General features: G+C 36.8%; 2 protein-coding genes and 1 long non-coding RNA gene across 8 annotated transcripts; all 3 read left to right on the top strand.

Moving 5' to 3' along the window:
* Positions 1 to 417: 417 nt before the first annotated feature.
* LOC139194379 (uncharacterized) lies at positions 418 to 2334 on the top strand. The gene is made up of 4 exons (XR_011579110.1): positions 418 to 556; positions 692 to 812; positions 1236 to 1302; positions 2106 to 2334. It is a non-coding gene; the product is annotated as an uncharacterized lncRNA (long non-coding RNA).
* A 1004-nt stretch (positions 2335 to 3338) lies between these two features.
* Positions 3339 to 8165, top strand: LOC103418710 (vacuolar cation/proton exchanger 5). Of its 4 annotated transcripts, none has more exons than XM_029099495.2 (13): positions 3339 to 3551; positions 4138 to 4300; positions 4489 to 4749; positions 4824 to 4891; positions 4979 to 5007; positions 5706 to 5902; positions 5985 to 6197; positions 6381 to 6515; positions 6784 to 6900; positions 6975 to 7028; positions 7228 to 7344; positions 7546 to 7645; positions 7783 to 8165. In XM_029099495.2, the coding sequence occupies exons 2-13, from the start codon at positions 4265 to 4267 to the stop codon at positions 7803 to 7805; spliced, it is 1350 nt and encodes a 449-aa protein (XP_028955328.2). In that variant the 5' UTR covers positions 3339 to 3551; positions 4138 to 4264; the 3' UTR covers positions 7806 to 8165. The 4 variants fall into 4 exon arrangements, with proteins under 4 accessions (XP_028955328.2, XP_070674877.1, XP_028955329.2 ...); XM_070818775.1 differs by having other exon boundaries at positions 3415 to 3551; positions 3894 to 4300; XM_070818776.1 differs by having other exon boundaries at positions 7546 to 7824.
* Positions 8166 to 8980: 815 nt separating this feature from the next.
* LOC103416931 (probable amino acid permease 7) lies at positions 8981 to 15735 on the top strand. 3 transcript variants are annotated; one of them, XM_008355148.4, is made up of 7 exons: positions 8981 to 9451; positions 10164 to 10397; positions 10877 to 10970; positions 14377 to 14591; positions 14709 to 14842; positions 14961 to 15188; positions 15276 to 15735. In XM_008355148.4, exons 1-7 carry the CDS (start codon positions 9388 to 9390, stop codon positions 15675 to 15677), a joined length of 1371 nt encoding a protein of 456 aa, XP_008353370.3. In that variant the 5' UTR covers positions 8981 to 9387; the 3' UTR covers positions 15678 to 15735. The 3 variants fall into 3 exon arrangements, with proteins under 3 accessions (XP_008353370.3, XP_028955326.2, XP_028955325.2); XM_029099493.2 differs by lacking the exon at positions 8981 to 9451 and adding an exon at positions 9859 to 10055; XM_029099492.2 differs by lacking the exons at positions 8981 to 9451; positions 10164 to 10397; positions 10877 to 10970 and adding exons at positions 12809 to 13261; positions 13483 to 13719; positions 13844 to 13937.
* The last annotated feature ends 733 nt before the right edge of the window (positions 15736 to 16468 follow it).

A 16468-nucleotide genomic window follows, 5' to 3' on the forward strand; every position in this document is an offset into this window, starting at 1 on the left:
TCGTATTAATTTTCAATTAAAAACGTTCATATAATATTTTATTTACATTGAAGTTTATCATATAAGCATATCAAAGAATGAACAATTCATCATATGAATATATTATTTGATATTTATGCCGTTAATTTGTTTTATCATAACCTCTAAATGAAAATTAAAAAATTAAACGATTTTAATTATAAAATTTGTACGATAACATAATTATTCGCAAAGGAAGAATGTCACAGCCCGTCCCGGGATTTCTATATCGGGGGCGTGAATTGACGTAACTACCCTTGACGGACATTCGGGTACGTGTGTGTGCGACATTATTGAATTAATTTTGTAAGTTTTGGGATTTTAATTTTGGAATTTGGAAATTTTTGTGGTTAGGGAATTGGATGGATGGTGAGGATTGTGTTGGACCACACAATCACACACACACGCACTCCCTGTCTTCTCTCCCTCCCGTAGCTCTCTCTGTCCCTCTCCCTCACGATCTCTCTCTTTCCCCTCACCCTATACGTACGGCCTTCACCCAAAACCCTTCAAAACTCGACGGATCGAGGCAAATAAGGTATGCATCTTCATCCTTTCGTCGTCCTGAGTTCATTGGTGCTAGTTTTAGGAAGTGAAACCTTCGATTTCACATAGATCCCGAACCTCCATTTTTGAGGTACTGTTCATGCGAACGTAAAATGTTGTGTTTCAGGAGATTTCAAGCTTGTGGTGAGCTTTAGGAGGTTCTAAGGAAGCTCGGGGACGTTCGTTGGAGAGTTTTGGACGTCGGGATCGTAGGTTTCAAGTTTGGCCGAATCTTTGGTTTTTGCAAGGTGAGATTTCGTGGTTTTTAGGCCCTAAAACAAGTCCAACGTGAATGTACACTCTTAGGGCTTCAATTTGGTATAAAATACGAAGAAAATGGGTGAAAAACGAAGGAGAATAGTGAGTTTGAAAATCGGCCGGAGTTCGGCCGGAGTCCGGCCACCGGAGAACCAGTCCGGCGAGACCTGCGAAGAAGACGGCACGTGCGCTGCACGTGCTGCGCGTGGCCAGCGCGTGGACCCGTGCCACGTGTGGCGCGTGGGGGCGCGTGGGGCTTCCAAAAATTTTTCTAAAAATTTCTCGACGCTCGTGACGTCGAGTAGGTCGATGTGGTATATTAATATACCAAAATTGAGCATCGTATGAGAAGTTATTTCAAATTATTGGTGATGTGCTTAAAATTAATGTTTTTATAGTTGTTTCGCATATAGGTGAGACGTATCCCGAGGACGACCGCATCCAGGGACGCCACGGGGGTTACGACCCGTCGACTTATCAGTGAGTGGGCAGTTTTGTTTTCGTATTACCTATATACTACTGTTTTTCCCAGAAAAATGTTTATATGAAAATATGTTTTGAATATGCCATGCATAGAATTATTTGAAAATCATGAATTGGTTTATGAACTATATGATTGAAATATGATGCATACATGTTGCATGGTGCTGTGGAGGCACAGGTAAGTCAGGTGAGTTCATTTATTCATTGAATTGTTGTTGTTGAGATGAGTTGAGCTCATAATCTGCACCCTAGGTGTTAGTGCTTATATTATTCACCACACCGCACGCTCGTCTTGGATCCAAATAGGTGGATGTCGTACAGACCATGTGAGGGTTCCGACATGCTAGTCGTACAGATCACTAGGCGTGATTCCGACTAGTGGGTGACCTTAGTTATGCGCGCTGATGATATGATGAGAGAAGCACTAGAGCGTATTTTTACACCTTTCATCGTATAGACTACCTTACGTAGTTCCGAGTGATGTGCAGAGTAGGGCCGTATAGGTCACTGTGGTGACTCCGGCTTAGTGGGATTTGAGCTATTGAATTAATCGTATAGGACCAACTGCAGGGTCTCCGATTGATTCCTTATTCACCTGATTTATATTTTTATTTATGTCATGGCATGTTTTCTTGAAAATGTTAAAGATTTGAGATTTAAATGTTGAGATTTTATATGGTTATATATTTCTGGGAAAGTATACAGGTTTTTACGGCGAGGGGATATAACTGTTTTAATGAAATGTTTTGGAAAACTAATTTGTTTTACTGACCCACTCATTTTGTTTTGCGCCCCTCCAGGTTCTAGTTTAGCGGTGGTTGGCTCACGAGGTCCTTTCCGGCTTTCTGACAGATTTGGGACATGTAGGACTCACCTGAGGGTGATGTATTCTTATTTTAGTCCTACTTGACTGCAGTTAACCTATGCTCTGAACTTATGTGTTTACTTGTAACTCGTCCGGTTATGTCCGTATGTGGTTATGTTGAGTTTGGGTTGAATTTCTGTTGTTATATGTTGTTATTACGCTTCCGTGTCGTGCTTATGGTTACGTCACGCCCACGTGACGGCCAGCACACCTGGATCCTCCGGATCAGGGTGTGTCAAAGAATAAGCTCATTCCCAATAAAAAAAATAGTATTATCCATATATATAGTTGAAGATGTTCATACTTATTTGCCAACCTTGTACGCCTAAATCTCTTAAAGTTCTGGGGGAAAGAAGATTTTAATTAATCAATCAGATTAGTTATTAGTGGTGGGTTAAGTTGTTAAATATTAGAAAGTTAGATGGAAGTCGAACTTGTACCATAATGTATAAATATTATTATTTTTTGTGCCTTCGATCAAGTATTATCTACCATTCATATTAATTTTGATGTTGAATATATACTTAAATTAACTAATTAAAATGGAAAAAATAAATCAGTATCTCCTACATTTTTCTCTCTCCCCTCTTTTCTATATTTTATCCTACTGTCCTACATGCATAGCATTGTGTAAAATTTCTAGTTAACACTTAAACACTCCACACATCTTTCATTAACAACATGCAACTCATCTTGTCATTTACTAACAACTTCATGTAACTCATCTTGTCATTGATCGTACTTGCAACATATACTCGTGCATTATTATTGGTGTGTTTTGATGCAACGAAAACAATTAATGAACCACTTATTACTATAGTCTAATAATATTCCTCTTTATTTGTAAGTGGAAAGTCTTAAGTTCGATTCTCATCCAAAGCGAAATTGAACCACATTTTTATGGGTAGCCCATAATGTTAGTAGACTAACCCACCTCATCAAATATTCAAGGAAAAAATGTCACTAAATAAAAAATTTAGTATACTCAATTTTAAACAGAATGAGAAAGGTCTGTATACTACCTTTTCTTTTTCTCGTTTTTAAAATGAGAAATATCATTCTGAATACGTAACATAATATTTATTAGAGTTCGTTTGTAAATGTTTTTAAAATGATTGAAAATATTTTTAGTGGAATTGATTTTGAGTTCTAAATACAAACGACCCGCGTTTTGTCCAAAACCACTGGGTTGTTTTATCGACGCGGTTGCGGGGAGAGTGCGCTGGCGTAACCAAAGTTGTGCTTCACGAAACAGTTTGGTTCAAGAGGAGCATAAAGATCCAATCTTCCAATTAGTCCGCCCACAAGGAGGAAAAAAAAACCCAAAAATAATAATCAAAGAGGAAAACCAGCGACCCGGAGATTTGGATTGATTTGCTAGGTATTACTTTCTTATTTCTTTTTTTGTTAATTTCTTTTTCTTCTGTATTTGTTCATGGGATTGTTTGAATTTGGCAAGATTAAGGTTACTGCTTTACTCAGATTCCCATTTGAGTATTGATGGTTTTGTTTGAATTCTGTAAAAACCCAGTTTCAATTTCGTGTTTTGATTTCAACCCAGTTTCTGTTTCAGCATTTTTTTCGTGTTAGTTCTGGGAATTTTATTGGGTTTCTTTGAAAACCGAGTTAAAATTTCGTGTTTTGATTCCTACCCAACTTTCGTTTTGAGCATATTTTTTTTTGTTAATCCTGAGAATTTTATTGGGTTTCTTTCAAAACGCAGTGAAAGTTCGTATTCTGATTGCAACCCAGTTTTTGTTTCCGCGTTTTCTGTTGTTATACGGATGAAATGGAGTCTTGTAATTGGAACATTGGGATTGAGAATGCAGTTTCAACGTGGAAGGAACAAACTTTAAAGTTTGATTTGTGGCGATTTTCGTAACCATTTTTGAGTTGTTGTTTTAGGGATTTAATTGTGTTTATGAGGTAAGTTTCAGTTTTTTTTTTTATTGTTCAATTGTTTGCAGTATATCAAGCTTGGCTCCAACATTTTGAAACATCTTGTCTCATATTTGAGAAATGCTCACTAAGAACTTGGTGCATGGATGCCATTTTCTTCGTGTGGATGAATCATTGCGTATTTAATAAAAGACGATGAATTATAAGCCTGGAATCCAGTCTCAACTTGAAGTGAGTTTAATTTTCTTTCTCTGATGACTAAAAATTTGTCCTGCAGCAGTCCATTTATTTCCGTTTATGCATTATTTCTTTTTCCACAGCATTACTCAAAAGAACTAACGTAATGTTATTTCGCCATAGGCACTGGGAATAAGCTTTTGAAGTGATGGTTTTGAATGTTATGGTGTTTCTTGTAACAGATGGAATCACTGGGTAACGGACCAATACATGAGTTTGAGGATGAGAGTCTTTTTACTCCAAAGACAGAGGCTCAAAAGACACGTTCTATTGAAGCAGTGGGAGAATGTTCGTTTTCAGGAGGTTCACAAGCTAGCGGTGATAAAGTGTGGAGGAATACTGTTTATAGAAGCATAAAGACTGTTGTTTTCTCAACTAAACTGAACTTGCTTATGCCTTTTGGGCCGCTAGCGATACTTGTCTATAAGCTAACCGGCCATAATGTGAGTTGCAACTCCCCCTTCCTGGCTCATTACACCGTTCAATTTTGTATCTAATTTATGGATATGAATTACAGGGTTGGGTCTTTGTTTTGAGCTTGTTGGGTATAACACCTTTAGCTGAGCGTTTGGGTTATGCTACTGAGTAAGTACTATTTTCCCTCTCTTCTTTCTATATCCTACTAGCTTGAAATTTTGAGAAGCTAAGTCAACCTCATCTTTGCTTTTATAGGCAGCTGGCATTCTATACTGGAGCTACTGGTAATGTATTCTTGTTTTTTTGTGCATGATCAGTTACTTTCTACCTCTTAATCCTTTTTGGTTCATTGAATCAAATTGCTCAATTTGTATACGAGAGTTTGCAATCTAAATGTGGTTTTATCTGACTGGGAGTTGACTTTGCTTGATATTGCTGAAAAGAAAACAAAAGTTATCTTGCTGAAAATCATAAAAAATTATCTAGGTTGCATACTTGATGTGATGAGGAAAGGATCTTTATCTTATTATTTCCAGCCACATTTTAAATATGGATTGAAATCTGCAATATATGCATTTCTATGTAATAAAAGAAATGCATGTCTTTTTCATAGTCTGGTTATCTCCTTGCTTTCATTTTTTCTGAAGGAATTCAGCTTCATGTAGGATATTGATTAAGGTGCTGGAAGGCTATTATGAAATTCTCCACTTTTATATGCGCATGCAATATGCATAGATAATATATATGTATGTATATATATTTATATATACACACTTTACATAATTGTTTTGCCTTTTGTTATAAAAACTGTTGTGTGCTACGGTGATCGTCAAACTCACATTGATACTTGGGCCAGAAGCATCGAGTATTTAGTCTTGTATAATTGCTGTCCTAGTGTATTGTGACTATTGTCTTATAAAATGGTCGGTGACAACTTTTCCTTCTTGGCTCAGTTTTTGATATATCAAATTGGAACTTGCAGTTGGGGGTCTTTTAAATGCTACTTTTGGAAATGCAACAGAACTGATTATATCAATTTATGCACTGAAACGTGGAATGTTACGCGTTGTTCAGCAGTCGTTATTAGGCTCTATTCTGTCAAACATGTTGCTGGTGCTTGGTTGTGCATTCTTCAGTGGTGGGCTTGTTTTTCAAGAGAAAGAACAGGTGTTTAACAAGGTAAATATATCGGCTCTCTTCTTTTCCTCTAGAATTTCCAATTCCTTTATCTTTCATTCTGAATCTTATGTATATTGGGCAGGCAACTGCTGTTGTGAACTCTGGCTTGCTGCTAATGGCAGTCATGGGCCTACTTTTTCCAGCTGTCTTGCACTACACTCACACTGAGGTTAATTTCGGGAAGTCAGAGTTGGCACTTTCAAGATTTAGCAGCTGTATCATGCTCCTGGCATATGCTGCTTTTCTTTTCTTCCAGTTAAAGAGTCGGCATAATCAATATGTGCCTTTAAATGAGGTTAGCTGAGTTTTTCTTTTCTTTTTGTGCGTAAATAAGTTCCTTTTATATTTATCATCCTCGTAGTTGTTATTAGTATGGTTCATGTTTTAATTTGTGTCTTATTTCATCATTTGGCTTAGAAATTGTGACTGTTTTCGCACCATATTGAATTTTGTGGTGGTATGTACGGTATGAACTCAGGAAGGGATTCAGAATGAAGAGAACGCAGATGACGATGAAGCTCCTGAGATCTCTAAATGGGAATCAATAATTTGGCTATCAATAATGACTGCTTGGATCTCAATCGTATCGGAATATTTAGTTAACGCCATAGAGGTAATTAGAAGATTTTGTACTTGGGTTTTTTAGATTATACATCTTAATAAAGTTTCAATTTTCCCTCTCTCTGCTGCCTTTTATACTTGTTATTGGTCAATGTGAGTAGTTGTTGCTTTGCAGATTGCAAGTGATTAATTTTCAAATATTTCAATGGGTTGGAAAAAAAAAAATCGGTGGGATCAGAGTATGGTGGAAGTTTGGCACACGTTGTCATGCGTATATATATATGATTGATGAGCTTTGACGTTGGATGGTTGTTTTGTAGGGAGCATCTATAGCATGGAACATGCCAATTTCATTTATCAGCGTTATTTTGCTCCCAATTGTGGGTAATGCTGCAGAGCATGCCAGTGCTATTATGTTTGCCATGAAGGACAAGCTTGTAAGTCTCAAACTTTGTTGACTTCTTGTGGTTTCTCTTACTTTGTGTTCCAATAACCATGAATTTTTCTGCAGGACATTTCTTTGGGAGTGGCAATAGGGTCGTCAACGCAAATATCCATGTTTGGGGTGGGTACTTATCTGAAAGTTTTTAATGTCATTATCATGTTTCTAATAAAACGATGTCTATATTTTGTTGTATACTGTCATCCGCATTTATACCTGTTAATGATTCAGGTTAATTATAATAATAATAATAATTCAGAATCATGCTTTTCTATTTCTCATATATAAATACTTAATAAACTTTTTGTTTTGGTTATTGCAGATTCCTTTCTGCGTGGTTGTTGGGTGGATTATGGGACGCCCTATGGACTTGAACTTTCAGCTTTTTGAGACGGCAACACTTTTCATAACTGTCTTAGTTGTAGCCTTCTTGCTGCAGGTATGCATTCCAATCCCTGAGATTGAGAACAAAACCACGTAATGTCTTTTTTGAAGTCAATTTGTCTGAATAGCTGAAGAGCTTTAAATTTTGAATGATCATCTCTTTTTTCACTATCTTGTGCTCATTGTTATCTTTCCATTTGATAATTTCGTTTTCAACATTACATTCTCTTTTTGTTGATCTTGGCTTTGTTTGCAGGAGGGAACTTCTAATTACTTCAAAGGGTTGATGCTTATTCTTTGTTATCTGATAGTTGCGGCAAGTTTCTTTGTTCACGTAGATCCTTCTCCGGCAGCAGGTATGCCCCCCTTCTAGCTGCTGGAGACCTCGCCCTCTTTTGTGTAAATTGAATGATTCATACTGTATCGACGACATGCTGTCTACTGGAAGAGTACGGAAAGTTTGTCCTTTACATATTTTTGTGTAATCTTGGAGGGGAAACGCAAGTAAAAACGTGAACATGGAAGCTGTTGAAGATGACTATAAATAGAAGATGAGCCTGTTCGAGGACGTCTACGTGCAGAATGAGATGCGATATTGGAGATGATATGTAGTTCATACATAAGTCAATGAAGCTGTTGATTCTTAAGCTGGATCGGATCTGCAAATGATTTGGGGTCATCTTTCTGTTTGTACATATATACGAGTTTTCGACTGGTTTTTGTTTTCGGCCAACTTCTGCTTGTTTTGTACAATGAATATATGTTGGCTTGGATGTAAACCTTGACATAAGATGAGGGGGAGAGTGGTCAAGGCGCAAATTCTCATTTTATTTCATGTTAATGAAAATTGATATACAAGTGGTTCTTGAGTTTGTCTATGGTGACTTATGAAAAATATGTTAATATATTCGTTAAATGGTCAAGTAAACGACCATGTGACCACCTTTAAAGGTTTTTTTGTCAAACTAACTTCTCCACTTAATAAAGATATTGGCAAATTTTTCACGGGATGATCAAAATGATTTAAGATAGATAAACTCAAGAACCACTTTTATCGATTATTATTGTCAGAGATCAAAGTGAGGAGTTATGCTAATTTCAAATACTATTTTGGCTAAAAGTTTTGCTCTCCTAACGTCCTAATTTTGAGGAGCTGTGATGACCAAATATATATTAACTCCAAGATTATATTAGTTTAAATTCAAAAGCTTAAAACTCCGATTATTAGTTGATTCAAAGCTTAATCGGAGCCGTACTATGATTGTATTGCCCTTTTGAGTTTTGACATTTTGTTGATACATCTTTAATTTTCTTGTTGCTTGTACATAACGGCTTTGAATATTTTGTAGATACATCTCTAATTTTCTTATTGCTTGTACATAACGGCTTTGAATATATTATTCGACTTTGGATTGTGAATTGGAAGTGGCTAGAAAACACCATCCCCCTTAGTTTTAGAAATTTAACAAACTCACAAAACTTTTCTTCATCTAAAAACATTTAGACAATTTTCTTCTATTATTAGCAATATTTTTTATTTCGACAAAAAACAAATAAGGAGTCACACTTTACAAGGATTTTAAATTAATAAAAATATCCTTAATAATAAGAAAAATGCCCTTGATAATAATAAAAAGTTGTCCAAGAGTTTTTGAATAAAAGCAAGTTTTGATAGAGGTTATTAATTTTTTAAAAGAGTAATGCGAAATGATTTCCACTCGCTCTTTATTTCTTATTCACTTTTAAGACTAAAAATAAGTATACGTGCATAAGGAGAGAAAATGTGTACATAAACTATTTTTCAAAATATAGATGAATAATCGTTGCACGGATGAATTGGATGCCAACAACTTGTTTAGTTCGTACCAAACTGTCAAACTTTTTGCCTCACCAGAAAAGAAAAACAGTTCTAATTGTTTCTTTCATTTCTTTGACTTGTTTGATCTGCGTACTGCAGCAAGATGACATATATATCTGCCTAATTTTCTGAGACATGCAAAATTTATACCTTGTTTTTGAGCTGCATGCCAATCTGTTTATTTGTGCCTCCATTATTTTGACAAGTTTTCATCTGTCAAAGTTTTGAGGGGGGAGAGAGATGGGTGGTGGTGAAGCAGCAGAAGATCAGCAGCTACCGTTGCTCCAACCTCTCAAAAGAACAGGTAATCTCAACTCATCCCAATTTTTCTGACAATTTTTTTTGAATTTATGCATATGCAGTTAGATTTTGCTGCAAGGAAATCTGTTAGCACCAAGGGAAGTAATAGATTTGTTGACAAGTTGCACGTGGCCGTTTGGTTTAGCGACACTTGATCTTTGTATTGTTGGAGTAGATCATGAGGTAGAAATTTCATGGACGATAGTCGTTGAAGGAAACAAAAGAAATTTGAAACCAGAGGACTCAGAGGTTCCATGTTTAGAGCTTGTAGAGCTTTCACATGACAAGTTCTGGTGGTTCTGTCTAATTAGTTGGGTAGGTTGTAGTTTTTGGGTAGGTTTGATTGGCAGTTGTGGGGAGTGTGAACAACCAACCCCTAGTGGTCCTAATTCCTCCCTCAACAAACATGATGCTTGTGATCTTTTTCTCCAAACTTTGAATGTCTTATTCATGTATTTGTATTATTGATTTGGGACGCTATGGTAGCATCCCTCAGTGTTTACAAATCTCTCTCTCTACTCATGAAACTTGTCTTAGCATCCGAATTAGCGTTTTTTAGAGTTTTCTTAGGGGTTTTGGTTCTTGACCCCCTTATCTTAGCTATCGAGGTATTTCTCTTTTGCTTCTTTAATAAATTTCCCCCGTGCCGTCGAAGTTGAACCAAAATATAATGATGCGGAGGCGTTAATTTTGATATGAACTTTTGTTATGTACAGGAACCATATGGACTGCAGTAGCACATATTATAACAGGCGTAATAGGAGCAGGAGTATTATCTCTTGCATGGAGTGTGGCTCAGCTGGGGTGGATTGCAGGTCCATTGCTTATGATTGTCTTTGCTTCAGTCACCATTCTTTCCAACAACCTCCTCTCCGACTGCTACCGATTCCCGGAATCCGATAGCCCGACGAGAGTCGGATCCTACATGGAAGCTGTCAAGGTCTACCTAGGTTAGCATTTCTAACCCTCCTCTATAAATATACTCTCTAACTTTTATTTTTGTGATCTTTCTAGCATCCCATTGTCAATTTTGATCAAAATATGTATAGACCTTATGAGACGTAGGGTATGTGGCATGCATTTGTTGGGTGGCGATTTCTTCACTCTCATTTTTGTCCATTTGCACCTATTTCTTTTCGCTTTTTTCTTTTCTTTCTTCAAATATCAATTACCAAAGTATAGGATCAACCGGAAGGAGAGCAAATGGACAAACTAAGAGTGTAAAAGTCGTCATTCTTTTTTGAATCTTTTCTCATTTTGTTGAAAAACGGGAACTAGTTATACTGTAATAAGATTGTGAATGATAGGGCAATCGCCCACATGTTAAGTAGTAAAGGACATTTTAGAGTCACTCAATTTCTTGTAACATGATTTATGTGTATATCGTATACGGAGTTTTAATTTTGACGTGTGTATGATTGAATTTTAGGAGAGAAGAGTAAAACAGTGTGTGCAATATTTGTACACGAGAGCTTGTATGGCTGTGGAATCGCTTACGTTATTACAGCTGCTAGCAGCGTCAAGTAAGTCCTTGTCAAACCTTAATCTGCTTATTGCTTTTTTTTTCTTGTGGGACTTATCTTGCAAAATTCAACGTGATTTAATTGAATGATTGTTTGCATGCTTTAAGTCCTGTGTTTGAAAAAATTCTAGCGCCTGTCAGATCATATAACTGTGCGGTCACACACAATAATTAGTTTGGAAAAATTTTAGCGTCTACTTGTCATATCACATGACTGTGCGGTCACACACGATAAAAGATCGTATATATTTTCTTTTCTCTCCTTCATGCCCATAGATAGATAGATCAAGAGAGGCCGCATGCTACAGTCACACGCAAAATTTCTCTCCTAAGTTTGGGTGAAAATCAAGAGAGGTGATTTTCACAATCTTTTTAGCACCTCACACATTGATCTTTAATCTGACTATCAGATTGAATAAATTAAATAGAAACAACAAATATAATTAAACAAGGTTGTGCGAAAAGATTAAAGAAAGAGTTATTCTATACCAAAATCATACGAGTCACTTGGGTTTATGATCCCATTTTTTGAAAAAAATAAATTGGGTCAAGTTGCTTAACATACTGGACCATAATCCAATTGAAAATGAGCCATACAACTCATTTTCTGCTGGGCCAGGCTATTCTTGTACATCTGGGCCAATACCCTCACAACCTTTCTTGGGCCCCATAATGGAGTGTTTGTTAGTGTGTAGGGACATGATTTGATCTAGTAAGTGTTATAATATAAGTGGTAAGAGATTATCCAACCATTTGTATTATAAAACTTGATGTATGGGGTCGTGTTTCCAGCCGGCACACTGAAAAATATTTTGTATCAGAGGCAACAAAAGGGTTTTTAAGCGTAAGGTAGATTAGAATGGTGTAGGTCAAAATCCAGAAAGCTAAAATCCAACTTGAGCCGATTAGGAGAAAATATTCGGCAGAGATATCTGATTAGAACAACTCTCATATCGGGTGATTGTGCACCTCTACTCAAATTTTCTCGCCGACTAGAGCGTAGGGATCTAGACATGAAATGATAGAGTGACGAAACATAGCATAAAGCAACAAAGCAAAAGAGGCCAATTGCCAAGGCGGACTTGAAATTGACAATAATTTGGAGCCTCTGAAACCGACCTAGCAATTTCTGCAATGTGAGGACAAGCTTGACATAATAAAGTTGATGCAAACACATATCAACTTGACATGAGAAAAAAAGGAGGGAGATGCTCGTGTTAGAAAAACTACAAACTCATTACATGTGGGTTAGGGTTTTGCTACGAGTAGTCGTCCACGAATTACTGACTTCTATCTACTAATGCAAACAAATCTACTCGTTAATCAATAATTCGGTGTTGATTTCTATATGTTGTGTGCGCCGATTCGCGTATGCAGCAACCACGAGTGTTAAATTGACTCCACCGTAGCTCCACCTGGTTGTTGGATGGAGCCAACGCCGGTGAGGGAGAAGGTGGGGAAGGCTGTCAATGGTTTGCTTACTTGACAAAGACGATGAAACCCAAATGAGACGTTTAGTAACGGAATATCCAAAACTTCGGAGTATCGTAGCAACGTCAGCAAGTTTTTAGATGAAAATTATTATATCACAGCCTTTTTTGGTTCATTGGCCACATGTATAATCGGAGTGCTTTCAATTGAGAAAGACCACATACTTTCCAAGCAATTTGTTTGCTTGAGAAGGGGACTGACCACCAACCCACTCACCTCTGATTCTGAAAAGGCAAAGTCATGTACTAGGAATCAATTAAAAATAATGTGAGGACCAAAGTTAGAAAACGGGTAAAAGATGAACATGATTGATAGGCCCATTTGTCCAATTATTGAGAAGGTTAAAATAAGATACATTATCCATTTCTCAAAGTATGAGAAATCTTTTCCGTGGAAATCTCTGTTTCTTTTTACACATCAAAGTAGGCTTAGAGGAATCTTTTTCGTGAAAGTCTCTGTTTTATTTTACAGACAAATCATAATTTGATACATTGTATAAATTTCTTCTTTTTTGTGCTTTTAACAAATAAACTTTAGTATACGTGTTAGTTTGTGATTTACATGTAAGAAAAGAGATGAATCCTTAAATTAAGGAGTCAAGCTGTGCTCGCAAAGCTACATATAGTAAAGCCAAGTATGAATTAGAGAGAGAGAAATGGAAAATCCAAGTGTAAATTAAGGTTTGGAAATTAGGAAGTTCCTAGGTTCCAACTGCTAGTCTGATAAGTATGGCAGTCCAACACCCTCTTGAGTTAGCTAATACTGGTTCCTGTGATGATGATGGCCATCCACTAAGAACTGGTAAACTTATCTTAGTCTAATTTAATTAAGCGTAAGCTAGCGGTTTTAATACTTATCTTTTAGCTTCATGCACTCGTTATGTGGATGTGGAAAAAATTATATAATATTCAGTATGGAGTGCATGCAGCTAAATTTGGAGCGTGAAAATCGCTCTCGAGCTTACTGTATCATTTGGTCTTGAACTTACATAGTTTCTGGTGAGAAACTCATCAATTAATCAGGAACTCTATGGAGTTGTGTGGCTCATATCATCACTGCTGTGATTGGATCTGGAGTTCTGTCTTTGGCATGGAGTACTGCACAGCTAGGCTGGATTGGAGGGCCAGTTTGTCTGCTTAGTTTTGCGATTGTCACCTACATTTCTTCCTTCCTCCTTTCGGATTGTTACCGGTCTCCTGATCCTATCACCGGAACTCGAAACAAATCTTACATGAATGCTGTGAAAGTGAATCTCAATAGTAAAACACCGAAAACCTCCCTTTTTGGATCTTTTTGTTCTGCATAGTCTTCTGTTTAGGATATGTTTCTAATAGATTGGATTCTTTTAACGTGGGATTCTGATGTAGTTCAGTGATAGTTCAGGTAGAAAAAAGACCTGGTTTTGTGGTTTCCTTCTATATTTCAGCATGTTTGGAACTGGTATTGCTTATGTGATTACCACTGCAACCAGTATGAGGTATTAACTAGCTTCCCTACTGAATGCTGTGTTTTTCGTGTTGCTTGGTTTTGTTTCAGCCCCTGCTATAAGAACATTACTAGTATTTATGCGTTGGGAGTTTTAGTTTATGCTTTTTAATTTCTAACTCTCTCATATATTAGTGAATAAGATTAACCTTCACTACGATTCTTGGAAAACATGCACAAACAGAACCGGTTATAAAATTTTAATCAAAATAGTACTGGAAGGATGACCACTAAACCATGTTGTGTGTACGACTTATTGTTTGTTCCCCGCTTCTATTTTATTTTATTTTTTTTTAATGAAGAGTTTGTAACGAGTTTTGTTTATGCATATTCTCCTAGATTATACTCGTATAATGATGCTTACACTTCTTTCCAACAGAATTAAACTTCGGAAAGACGATACATATTAAATTTTGTATTCTATTTTGTAGAGCCATTCAGAGATCAAACTGCTATCACAAAGAAGGGCATGAAGCTTCCTGTCAATATGGAACTGGTTTGTACATGATGCTATTTGGACTTGTCCAGATTGTAGTGTCACAAATACCAGATTTCCACAACATGGAATGGCTATCAGTTGTTGCAGCAATCATGTCGTTTACCTACTCTTTCATTGGACTTGGCCTCGGCATGGCGAAAGCAATAGGTATTCGCTTCGGATTTTCCAGCTTCTTTTCACCAAACCTTCCGGCCTCATTCTTCAGAATAAGAAATAAATGAAGACCCGGAAGTTTGATTTTTAAAATGTGTTTATTAATTGCAGAAAATGGGAGGATTCAAGGAAGTCTGGCAGGAGTCCCAACCTCTAATGTTGCTGATAAATTATGGTTAGTCTTCCAAGCACTTGGAGACATCGCTTTTGCCTATCCGTACTCTATTATTCTTCTTGAAATTCAGGTTGGTTTTCTATAATCTTTTCACAAGCAAAAAAGAAATCTGATTAAAACCGTACGAAATTCTGATCAACTTTAGAAGCTAATTAACGTTGGATTGTGTGATATCTGTTAAATCAAAGGATACTTTGAAGTCCCCTCCACCAGAAAATCAGACAATGAAGAAGGCCTCAATGATTGCCATATTTGTCACAACCTTCTTCTACCTCTGCTGTGGATGCTTTGGATACGCCGCCTTTGGGAATGACACGCCCGGGAACCTCTTGACAGGATTCGGATTCTACGAACCCTACTGGCTCATTGATTTTGCTAATGCTTGCATTGTTCTTCATTTGGTGGGAGGATATCAGGTACTATAAAATAATATCAAAATTTTCAAATTCGACCACTTTTCAATCTCTTGTAATCACGTACGTTTCACATGTTTCATCTTGCAGGTATACAGTCAACCAGTATTTGCAGTTGCTGAGAGATGGTCTAGGAAGAAATACCCAAACAGCGGATTTGTGAACAACTTTTACTCCATCAAAATCCCATTGTTGCCAAGATTTCAAGTGAATCCCTTCAGGCTGTGTTTCCGAACTGTTTACGTTGTATCAACTACCGCAATTGCGATGATATTTCCTTACTTCAACCAGGTTTTGGGAGTTTTAGGGGCCTTAAACTTTTGGCCTTTGGCTATATATTTCCCTGTTGAAATGTACTTTGTACAAAAGAGAATCGGGGCTTGGACAAAAAAATGGATTGTTCTAAGGATATTTAGTTTCATTTGCTTTCTTGTGACGGTTGTGGGTGTGATTGGATCAGTTGAAGGACTTATTAGTGCCAAACTTAGCTAGGGAAGTACAGAGAATATTGTAATTTCCTTCAAAATATTACAAAATTTTATTGTTTCCATTGCAAGTTACAAAATAAGATTCCACTGAGCAAATATCCAGCTTATATATCTTGGTTATATAGTAGTTCTACCTGACACTCAGACTAGATGAAGCACATTGAAAACATTAGCAACTTCAACGAGTTAATACCGCTCAATCGAAAACGAATCCTGTGAAGAAGTAGAAGAAAGACCGTAAAAATGCAGATTTCACCATTTATATATCATCAACCTCTTAACTACTCAAAATTTTATGAAGTGCTTGTCTAATGCAAGTATATATTAAGTTCGATTTTCCATTACACCATAGGGTTGTTATTGGTTAACCATTAAGACCCATATTAAGTTTGATTTCTCATTACACCATCATCGCCACTACCAATCTCAACATCATATTATGATGAGATTACACTAAAAAGGTCATAACGGTTATCCATTAACAACCTAATGGATAGATTTTCCACCTCTACTCATGGGCCACAAACCAAAACCTCAAACTCCTATATAGGGATGGGCAAATACCCATTGGTTATGGGTAACCGCGGTTACCCGCCCATTTAAATTAAACGGTTACGGTTATGGGTAACCGTTTAGATAAATAAACGGTTATGGGTAACACAAACCATGTTCTCGATCCAATAATACTTAGCACCCAATAAATTAGCAAGGAATTCATCGGTCTTTCTCTCAATAACACTGCTACAAGAATGATGATTCTCATCATCAAGAAATTTGCCAAATTAATTTAAATTC

This window comes from Malus domestica, chromosome 03, assembly GCF_042453785.1.
Source record: "Malus domestica chromosome 03, GDT2T_hap1".
NCBI classification, from domain to species: Eukaryota; Viridiplantae; Streptophyta; class Magnoliopsida; order Rosales; family Rosaceae; genus Malus; species Malus domestica.